The sequence below is a fragment of the Brachyistius frenatus genome, unplaced genomic scaffold (genome assembly GCF_029030835.1).
Source record: "Brachyistius frenatus isolate BFR_SWC_R1_liver_20210118 unplaced genomic scaffold, ASM2903083v1 Contig_296, whole genome shotgun sequence".
NCBI lineage: Eukaryota > Metazoa > Chordata > Actinopteri > Embiotocidae > Brachyistius > Brachyistius frenatus.
The window spans coordinates 124-11,689 of NW_027210895.1; the positions used below are offsets into that span (position 1 = coordinate 124).

Here is an 11,566-nt window from a genome sequence, read left to right on the forward strand (position 1 = left end):
TGTAACGTGTGTAGCAGTGTGTAACGGTGTGTAGTAGTGTGTAGTGTGTGTGTGTGTAGCAGTGTGTGTAGCAGTGTGTGTGTGTGTGTGCAGTGTGTAGCAGTGTGTGTGTGTGTGTAGTAGTGTGTGTGTGTAGTAGTGTGTAGCAGTGTGTAGTAGTGTGTAACAGTGTGTAGCGGTGTGTAGCAGTGTGTAACAGTGTGTAGTAGTGTGTAACAGTGTGTAGTAGTGTGTAGCAGTGTGTAGTAGTGTGTAGCAGTGTGTAGCAGTGTGTAGCAGTGTGTAACAGTGTGTAGTAGTGTGTAGTAGTGTGTAGTAGTGTGTAGTAGTGTGTAGCAGTGTGTAGTAGTGTGTAACAGTGTGTAGTAGTGTGTAACAGTGTGTAGTAGTGTGTAGTAGTGTGTAACAGTGTGTAGTAGTGTGTGTAGTGTGTAGTAGTGTGTGGTAGTGTGTAACAGTGTGTTGTAGTGTGTAACAGTGTGTAACAGTGTGTAGTAGTGTGTAGTAGTGTGTAAGTGTGTAGTAGTGTGTAGTAGTGTGTAACAGTGTGTAGTAGTGTGTAGCAGTGTGTAGTAGTGTGTAGCAGTGTGTAGTAGTGTGTAACAGTGTGTTGTAGTGTGTAGTAGTGTGTAGTAGTGTGTAACAGTGTGTAGTAGTGTGTAACAGTGTGTGTAGTGTGTAGCAGTGTGTAGTAGTGTGTAGCAGTGTGTAGTAGTGTGTAGCAGTGTGTAGTAGTGTGTAACAGTGTGTAGTAGTGTGTAACAGTTGTAGTGTGTAGCAGCGTGTAGTAGTGTGTAGTAGTGTGTAGTAGTGTGTAGTGTGTAGTAGTGTGTAACAGTGTAGTAGTGTGTAGCAGTGTGTGTAGTGTAGTAGTGTGTAGCAGTGTGTAGCAGCGTGTAGCAGTGTGTAGTGGTGTGTAACAGTGTGTAGTAGTGTGTAGCAGTGTGTAGTAGTGTGTAGCAGTGTGTAACAGTGTGTAGCAGTGTGTAGCAGTGTGTAGTAGTGTGTAACAGTGTGTAGCGGTGTGTAGCAGTGTGTAGTAGTGTGTAGCAGTGTGTAACAGTGTGTAACAGTGTGTAGCAGTGTGTAGTAGTGTGTAACAGTGTGTAGCAGTGTGTAGCAGTGTGTAGTAGTGTGTTACAGTGTGTAGCAGTGTGAAACAGTGTGTAGCAGTGTGTAACAGTGTGTAATAGTGTGTAACAGTGTGTAGCAGTGTGTAACAGTGTGTAGTAGTGTGTAGCAGTGTGTAGCATTGTGTAGTAGTGTGTAGCAGTGTGTAGTAGTGTGTAGTAGTGTGTAACAGTGTGTAGCGGTGTGTAGTAGTGTGTAGCAGTGTGTAACAGTGTGTAGCAGTGTGTGGTAGTGTGTAGCAGTGTGTAGTAGTGTGTAACAGTGTGTAGCAGTGTGTAACAGTGTGTAGTAGTGTGTAACAGTGTGTAGCAGTGTGTAGTAGTGTGTAACAGTGTGTAGCAGTGTGTAGCAGTGTGTAGTAGTGTGTAGCAGTGTGTAGTGTGTAACAGTGTGTAGCAGTGTGTAACAGTGTGTAGTGTGTAACAGTGTGTAACAGTGTGTAGCAGTGTGTAACAGTGTGTAGTAGTGTGTAACAGTGTGTAGCAGTGTGTAACAGTGTGTAACAGTGTGTAGTAGTGTGTAACAGTGTGTAACAGTGTGTAACAGTGTGTAGTAGTGTGTAACAGTGTGTAACAGTGTGTAACAGTGTGTACAGTGTGTAGTAGTGTGTAAGTGTGTAGTAGTGTGTAACAGTGTGTAGTAGTGTGTAGTAGTGTGTAGTAGTGTGTAGTAGTGTGTAACAGTGTGTAGTAGTGTGTAACAGTGTGTAACAGTGTGTAGCAGTGTGTAACAGTGTGTAACAGTGTGTAGTAGTGTGTAACAGTGTGTCAGTGTGTAACAGTGTGTAGTAGTGTGTAGTAGTGTGTAGTAGTGTGTAACAGTGTGTAGCAGTGTGTAGTAGTGTGTAAGTGTGTAGTAGTGTGTAACAGTGTGTAGTAGTGTGTAAGAGTGTGTAGTGTGTAACAGTGTGTAGTAGTGTGTAACAGTGTGTAACAGTGTGTAGTAGTGTGTAACAGTGTGTAACAGTAGTGTGTAACAGTGTGTAGTGTGTAGTGTGTAACAGTGTGTAGTGTGTAGTGTGTAGTGTGTAGTGTGTAGTGTGTAGTAGTGTGTAACAGTGTGTAGTGTGTAACAGTGTGTAGTAGTGTGTAGCAGTGTGTAACAGTGTGTAACAGTGTGTAGTAGTGTGTAGTGTGTAGTAGTGTGTAACAGTGTGTAAGTAGTGTGTACAGTGTGTGTGTAACAGTGTGTAACAGTGTGTAGTGTGTAACAGTGTGTAGTAGTGTGTAACAGTGTGTAGTAGTGTGTAGTAGTGTGTAGTAGTGTGTAACAGTGTGTAGTAGTGTGTAACAGTGTGTAACAGTGTGTAGCAGTGTGTAACAGTGTGTAACAGTGTGTAGTGTGTAACAGTGTGTAACAGTGTGTAACAGTGTGTAGTAGTGTGTAAGTGTGTAGTAGTGTGTAACAGTGTGTAGTAGTGTGTAGTAGTGTGTAGTAGTGTGTAACAGTGTGTAGTAGTGTGTAACAGTGTGTAACAGTGTGTAGCAGTGTGTAACAGTGTGTAACAGTGTGTAACAGTGTGTAGTAGTGTGTAAGTGTGTAGTAGTGTGTAACAGTGTGTAGTAGTGTGTAGTAGTGTGTAACAGTGTGTAGTAGTGTGTAACAGTGTGTAACAGTGTGTAACAGTGTGTGTAACAGTGTGTAACAGTGTGTAACAGTGTGTATAGTGTGTAACAGTGTGTAACAGTGTGTAGTAGTGTGTAAGTGTGTAGTAGTGTGTAACAGTGTGTAGTAGTGTGTAGTAGTGTGTAACAGTGTGTAACAGTGTGTAACAGTGTGTAGCAGTGTGTAACAGTGTGTAACAGTGTGTAGTAGTGTGTAACAGTGTGTAACAGTGTGTAGTAGTGTGTAAGTGTGTAGTAGTGTGTAACAGTGTGTAGTAGTGTGTAGTAGTGTGTAACAGTGTGTAGTAGTGTGTAACAGTGTGTAACAGTGTAGTTTGCTCGGTCATATCCTCTGACTGATAGCAGAAATAAAGATGCACAGTTTAATGCAGGAATGTGACTTGTGATTCGTGCTTTTTTTTGTAGTGTGAGGGCATAAATATTATCAGGCTGCAGTTTAAAACAATAAATAAAGAATGAATTTTTGTGTTCTTGGTTTTTGATGAAAAAGATGATAACTGGTTACTTAATTATCTTCTTTTGAAGCTTCCCTCTTTCTTCATTTTTACAGCCTTGTTATTCAACATCCTGAGCCGGTTCAGAGCTGAGAACCAGTAAGGAGAGACTGATCTTCATCTCGCCTCTGAACTGGGACACAATGGTTTCCAGTAAAATGAGCTGCAGCACAGTTTGAAGTTGGAGAGTCTTGTTCCTACTTTAATTTCTACGATAATCAACCTCCTGCACGATCACATGACTGATCAGGTGGTTTTACCTGTCCAGCCAGGTTGAAGTAGGAGTGGTTGGTGAGGTTGATGGGGGTGGTTCTGGTGGACCGGGCTCGGTATTCAGCAGTCAGTGTTTCCCCCTCACAAAACAAATTTTATTCAGTTTATTTATATTTAAAACAAATGAATAAAAATGATAAATGATAACAAACTCAACGTGGCGTTTCGCAGCGTGTGAACAAATATCTTCTGGGAACAAAAGAGTTTTGGGACAAATACTGTTAATTAAAATGATAAATGAATCAACAGGTTCTTCTGCTTCATCGAAGGATGTTCGGCTGCAGAGTTCACTGTCAAATCATCAATTTAAAACTGATCAAAGGTCAAAGGTCAACCTCGGGTAATCAATAGACAGAAGTGTGTGCCTCAGGTGTGTTTACCTGTAGGGTGTAGGACACGGAGACCTGGACCTCTCCGGGATAGCCCTGGTCTCCATCCGGACTGGTCAGACTGAGCTGCACGCCACCGTCCACCGCTGCAGCGAGCCAGAGAGCCTGCACACGCAAACACACGTGTTCTGCTTAACATACATGAAACGGAAGCAGGCAGAGCTCAGTGACTAATAACCCTCATAAAACTCACTATTATTGGTTTACTGTTTATTAACCATCTTTTATACATTTACACCAGCGATCCAGAACAGATATATAAATAGCAGAAACAATCTCTAGTAATATTAATCAAGATTTTTCTGAACTTGTTAATTCCTTGATACAATAAATAAAACTAACATAACTTAGAAAAACAAACTTTTTCAGATATTTACAGTTACTTTAGAAAAGAAATGGATAAATATCCAGAACCGAACGGAGTAACACAACTGGTCCTACAGACACACACTGGTGGTTCTGAAGGTGTTTTCACACCTGAATGTCTGAACCGAGGTTGCTGTTGTTTTTACATTCAACACACTTGATCTGAATGAACAGATTCATTTTAATGCCACAATGCTGTTATTCTTATGATCACAATTATTATCCTCTCAGAAAATAAGATCAAAATTTCTGTATTTGTTTTGCATTTTTCCAGCTGCGGTTTGTTTCTTTATTACAGTTGAATACCTTCCTGCGCCACTTATTTGACAGAGAATCAGATTTTGTTTCATTTCCAAACAAAATTGGTAACTGAAATATTCCGAACCGAATTGAATCAGGACGTTGTGAACAACCGTCATCCAGCAGTGATGTCATCAACCATCAGTGATGTCATCATCCATCAGTGATGTCATCGTTGGTTTGTGAACGTTATGAATCCTCCAGTTCAGATTCTGTCCGTCACCATCTTGTTAGTTCGGAGCGGTTTGGAGCAGGAAGTGACCATATTTGGACGAGCTGGGGGAGGAGCCAGAGGTGGATCTGACCGATCTGATCGGAAACCTGACGATACTACGTCCCGCCCACCGATAGCTGTAACCTGACTGCACCACAGGCCTGTCAATCAAACAGACACGCCCCCAAAAACAGGTCTTCTTGAATCTTCTTTTCTAATGAATGAGGGATTATTTTCAGATGGACCTCCAGAAAACTAAGAAGAAGGAGTGACTTTAGCTAACAACACCGAGATAACTGATGGACACATTTTATTCACTTTGGATTTGATGAGAGAAGTTGAATGGGAGTCTATGGAGCCGGAGGCTTTTTGGAGCCGACCTCCAGTGGCACTCGCTGGTATTGCAGCTGAAGACACTTCTGGATCGGAACCATTTTTCAGACCTGAAGCTACGAACTCTTTTATATCCAGGTTATGATCACACCAACATGCTTCATGTTCTGAGTCTCTTTACAAATGAATTGTGACTGGGAGAAACGAGTAGAGCGGGAAAACAAAAGCTATTTTTACACCAGGGTTCTACTAATTATTGCTCCAAACTCATTCAAGTGAGTGAAACACAGACACATATTTACTGATCTCACCTTGCTGAAGCCCCGCAGGCCTCCGTGCAGGGCGTTCGGTCCGTTGTTGACATCCAGCTGGTACTCTTGTCCCTCCAATACAAAGCGTCCCTTTGCAATCCTGTTGGCCACTCGGCCCACCACAGCACCCAGGTACCGTTTATCTGACACGTAACCTGGCAACACAACACAGCTCATTATAACTGCACCACACCAACGGCTGTCTGAAACTCACCTCAGCTCCTTCTGACAACTCTTCCTCTAGTAAATGATGAAGACTACTGAATGTGATCTGATGTCTGATTTCATTCCTCCTGATTCTGTTGCGCAGCCTCGTTAGTCTGTGTGCAGGTGAAAGGTTTGTTCGGTCCCTCCTACCTTCCAGGTGGTCGTAGCCCAGGACTACATCCTCCATCCGACCGTCCTTCCCTCGGCTGCACACGGACCTGATGACGGCGCCCACGGTCACGACCTCCACCCGCACCTGGGAGGACTGCAGCACCCAGAGGTCCACGCTGCCCAGGCCGGACGCCTCTCCCCACGGCTGACAGCTCACCTGAGTCATCCTGGACCTGATACCATCCGCTGCAGCGCCGAGGAGGACAGAGGTGGACAGAGGAGGACAGAGGAGGACAGAGGAGGACAGAGGAAGACAGAGGAGGACAGAGGAAGACAGAGGAGGACAAAGGAGGACAGAGGAAGACAGATCCAATTAAAACAGATCCTTCAGCCACTCACTCACACACACACACACACACACACACACACACACACACACACACACACACACACACACACACACACACACACACACACACACACACACACACACACACGTCAGTGTAGCTCAGTTCAGTTCAAAACTTTATCAGAGACAAAAGACAGTAACAGCTCCGACTGTGTGTGATAAGAGCTTTAGATTCACCCAACAAATGAATTCAAACAGGAGATATCTTAGCACAGATTTGAAGTGTTTCACTCCCACTGAACCGCCTCTGTGACGTCTCTGCAGTTTGTCCACCGGTGGGCAGCGTAGAGCAGCGGAGAACAAGTCCTCACTCCATCTGTGCACAGACTGAATCTCCCCTGTGAATATCATCATCAGTAAAATGATCTATAGATATCTGACCTCTGACCTCACACGGACTCCAGGAACATTATAAGACCATTTAAAGTCAGGAACCTTCAGACATTTGTCCTGTTGGTTCTTCAGATCTGTGCAGTGTGTGATATAATGTTCCACAGCAGCACGACAAGATCATCTGCAGACATGAAATATGAGCAGTCACACATCTGCCTTCAGTCACTGCGACAGGGCATCAACATAAAGATGAAAAGCTGAGACACCTGTGCACCACTTCACCTGCACAGCCTGCTGAGCTCAGCAGGAAGTCAGAAGTCTCCCAGTGAAACAACGTTAAATTGAAAGCGCTCGTTATGATCGATGTTTCGATCACGACTGTCACTGAATCAACACCGATTCAAGCAGCATCTAAAAAGTCCTTCTGCAGTTTCATTTTAGTTCATTCAAAATTTTAACAATGTTAAAACTTGTTTGTGCTTTGACATTTTGCTCTACATACAAAGAAATTAGCCTTCAATATTACTGGAGGAGACTTTTGCCTTTAAAGTATGACTCAGCAACCACTACTGTGCTGCTGTACACTACAAATTAGATAATAATTGACAGAAAATAAAATGGTATTAGATTTTTCAAAATTACTTTTACGTTTTTTTCAGTATAAATAATGAAAAAACATGAAACTATATTAAAACATTTGAATTACTGTTAAATATGATGGAAAACATCTTTTATTTTTCATTTTTAATTATGAAAATGGGGCAGCAACAACACTAACAGGCATCTAGTGTCGAACGATTAACAGGAAGTCTTCTGAACAGTGAAGCTTCAACATGATCAACGGCTGACAGAAGGAGTAAACTCCCTGAGCCTGAGCCTCTCTGGGATGTTCAGTGATGAGCTCCTGTTGTCGTGCCGGCGGCCTGCTTCACCACCGCGGCCCGAACGACGAACACCAACACAGCAGAGACTGCAACACCGGGAAACATGAAGCAGGTGGTTCAGAGACCAGCGATCCTCACACGACACGTTACAGGTGTTCAACGGTAACCATAGTAACACCATCCAAACCACACGTCTGCAGCTTGGTGCACCTCGTGTGACGTAATCACCTCTGAATCATCGCCGTCGGCGTCATCATCACCTCACTTTGAACACAGAGGAATCAGGTGATGAGAAGACTCCAGTTAGTTAGTTTAGTTAATTAGTTTAAGTTACAGAAGTTTCTTTTAAACTCATTCATCAATTTTATTCAGCCAAAACCTATATTAAGGTCAAATCTAAGAAAGATGTAAAGTGTAGTTTTTTGTGATGAGTGTCCAGAGACTGTTGTGCATTTATTTTGGCCCATTTTTGAGAAGAATTTCTGGCAAAACCTGAAAATATTGATGAAAGATTATAATTTTAGAAGAATGTGTATTTTGGTCTCATGAATGAATAGAAAAATCCCAAATCCATAAATGTATATTTACAGATAAGAAGCAGAGTTTTATCACCTTCAACAAAAAGTTCTCTGAAGCTCCCTGAAGCAGAAAGCGATTCAAACTATATCAGCTCTCACCAAGTTAAAGGTTCTTGTACACGTTTTCATTTTTATCCCCCCAACCTTAAAATGTAGTTTTCCATTTACTACTTATATATTGGTTTGATGTCAATAAAACCAGTTCGTTTATTGAGTTATTTAGAACTCTCACTTTTCTCCAACAGTCAGCAGCATCCTTACTGAACAGCTTCTTCTTCATCATCATCATCATCATCATCATCCCTCGGATGACTGTGCACCAGTTAAAAGAAGGAAAACAAACGGTTCAGCCTCAGCAGAGCTGAAGTGGACTTCCTGAGTTCTGTTCTGATCTGTGAGCCGACACCAGCACCAACAGTGTCCGGACTGTGGTTCAGTCCATACGGTGCACACGCACCTGTGACGCAGGTAAACTTTGTAGCCACAGTTTCACGTCCACGCGCACACACTTCTGTCTGAGCAGTTAAAAAGTGCACCGTCAGCAGAATGGAGTCTCCACCGGAAGTGACTCTGGACCACTAACATGTCAGACAGTTAGTAAATCAGACGACGAAGAACTTCTTACCTGCAAACACTTCTCAAGTCCAACAGACTTTGGACCTCCTCGTGTTTACATCCTACTTCCTCCTCTGATGACGCGGTCCGAAGCTCGTGGGCACTTTTACTCCCTCAGTGCAGCCTGACAGGCAGCAGAGTGGGTGGAGTCAGGACTTGAAATATTTAACCAGCACCAAGAATGAAGTCTTTAAAAGGTCTTCAATAAATAAATAACAACAATAATAATGATACAATTAGGGTCATTAATAATTCATTCATTTATTGACCTTTGACACATTTAAATAAAATTAATATCCATGCAAGCCCCCCACACCCCTCCAGCTCTTCATTTATAGAAAAAAATACCAAGATCAAACACAGTGACTTCTTCCCTGATGGTTGTGTTTAAAGAGCCAGGAGCCACAAACCAGGAAGACTGTGGCCGAATGATGTCACAGGTCACAAGTCAGCTGACAACTTTAAAACATTACAGAAACATGTATTTTCGACATGAGGAGTGAAGAAAACAACACCGGAGAAACCGTGTTTGGAAGACATCGTATAACTTTATTCAGCTCTCTCTAGAACAAAGCCTTCAAAATGTTCAAAGTAACCCCCCAACCCTCCTCCCCCCGAAAGCACACATCTGTTGACAGATGTCACGTGATGTCTAGTTATGTGTCCACAATACATGTCAACACAGAGATTACATGAAACATCACAGCAAACATGTTGCTTATGTCCATCGACACGTTATTCACATGATGCTGTAGGAGCACACGTGCTCAGCGTTTTCCTATGATCAGCACTATTAATGCACACTGAGCTGCTGGGAGCACTGGCACTAAATCAGATGACTATATAATATACAAATGTATCTCCTTCACATTGTGCTTCTACGCTGCTGCCCTGTCAGATGTGTTTAAAGGAGAGGAGATGTTCTGCCGGAGCCACATCTGCAAGCAGTTTACTAAAAAGTTGACTCTAAAGTCACAAATTCATTACAGCCAGATGAGTTCAGTGTCTGTGGCAGATTAGAGTTGCTGATTCTGACCCGAAGCTGCGTTCAAAAGCTGAGAGGCATCATTAAAAGATGGACGGTGGATGGAGGAGTCGCGATGTGTTCGTGTCCTTCAGGTCTTTGCGAACATCCAGCTGTTTGTCCTGAGGCGCGCGTCGCGTCGCTGCAGTGAAACCACTGTTGTTATTTTTGGGGGGAAAAGGAAACTGTACAACAAAAGATCATCATCATCATCATCATCATCATCTTTAGACCAAAGTAAAACACATCTCTCAGCCTTCACAGTGGTTATCGGGCACCATGAAGACGCTCCCACCTCTCAATAGTCAATAATCAATAATCCTCCAGGAGCAGCTCCTGAGGGAACTTCAACCTGCATCACATTAACACGTCTTTAAACTTAACCATGTCATTCATACTAAAATCCAACCAGCAGTTTACAGTGTGATGACATGGTGTGAATCAGGTTCCATTGAAGGACTGAGTGGTAATTTGGAGGAAGAAAGGACTGTGATTCAACATCTTAGGGGTAAGAAGAGATCAATTCTACGGCTGTTCTCCACCTTTTAATTTATTAATACAGTTAAATTCATTTTTGTTTCTCATACCGTCTCCTTCAGGTACACAATACTTCCACCTAAGTCTCTGGTTTGTTTTGTAGGACGCTGACCGACAGAGTTGCTCCTCGACCTGTTTCTAATTTGATCCACACCTGCTCACATAGCGACAGGACACCAACAGCCTTCCTAGTTTATGTACAGTTCTTACTGGGAAAGTTCAGGGACGACATCTAACATGTGGCTCCTTTACTAGTTTTCTGTTCCTCAGGGATGGCGGGGATCTACACACAGGGCCGTCGGGTTTAAAGTGCTTTGACGGAGGTCAACGAGCTGCTTATAAAACAAAGATTGTGGCGATGGGAGAAGGTTTTGGTCGTCTCGACCAGGTTTCAGTCAGAAATACGTCAGAAAGAAGATACAGGAAGTAAACCGCAGTACATTCACTGATATCACCAATCTGTCAGTCAAACTTCATTCAAACCACTTTAAGTCAAACAATATTGCTGCACAGTCCTAAAACTTTGTCACGTATTTTGTGAAAATGTTCTTTCAAACTTTCGTGCTTATTTTCACAAATAAGATGAGAGCTGAACCAACGGAGGGACACATTATTCACCTCATAGAGAGGTCAGTCTGTTTGTTTAAATATTCTCTGTGCATTTTCAATAATAATATGAATAATATTGTAGAAAATTTCTAAACTTTTATGAAATACTTGAAACTGAACTGGTACTTACAGATTCGTTTTTAGCATTTAAGTTTTATTTGATCTTCTAAACGGTCTTAGTGCAGATCCAGGCGTATTTACAGTTTGTTTCCACACAAGGTTTATTTTGTTCATGCTTGTGTCTTGTTGCTATTTTCAGCAACTCCGGTTTACTACAAATGAACTGCAATTAAAATTTACATAAAAGGGAAAATCCTCTGGTTTAGTAATGTAGGCAGCCGTGTGAGACTACAGAGTGGGACTCTGTCAAATTTCCACGCGGCAGCTGAGGCCATTTAATTCATGATTGGAAGGTAAGTAATTCACACTCAAAGCTCCCGATGCAGTTTATTTATTAACAACAACATCAGTGACGTTTGGAGCACTTTGCTCCTAATCATCGTTTCTAATAAATTAATTGCATCGGGAGCTTCGAGTGTTTGGATGCTTTGAGATTTTCCTCCACTAGTGGAGCCCAAAGAAGTTGACTTCAGTCCATCTGTCCATCAACACATCACGTCGATCCAGAGCAACATAACACAACGAATACCTGCTGGGTTACTGAGACATCTGGACATTTGACATGTTCTCCACATGACCTTTTCTTTTAGTGCCTTTGTTAAATGTCACATAAAGTGACATAAAGTGGTGGTGTGGTGACAAGTGACAACACTCGGCCATTAACATCACTGGTCCCATTACTCTGAAAGAGCTTCGCCAATCA

At 42.5% G+C, this 11,566-nt stretch overlaps 1 protein-coding gene across 1 annotated transcript; it reads right to left on the reverse strand.

Moving 5' to 3' along the window:
• Nucleotides 1-3,510: 3,510 nt before the first annotated feature.
• Nucleotides 3,511-8,438, reverse strand: LOC138635199 (galactose mutarotase-like; the record flags this gene model as incomplete). Its single annotated transcript, XM_069722567.1, has 5 exons — nucleotides 8,416-8,438; nucleotides 5,794-6,000; nucleotides 5,437-5,591; nucleotides 3,904-4,017; nucleotides 3,511-3,603 (listed from the first exon to the last, which is right to left on the reverse strand). Coding segments are annotated over exons 2-5 (549 nt in total), but the record flags the coding sequence as incomplete, so codon positions are not given.
• Nucleotides 8,439-11,566: the final 3,128 nt, after the last annotated feature.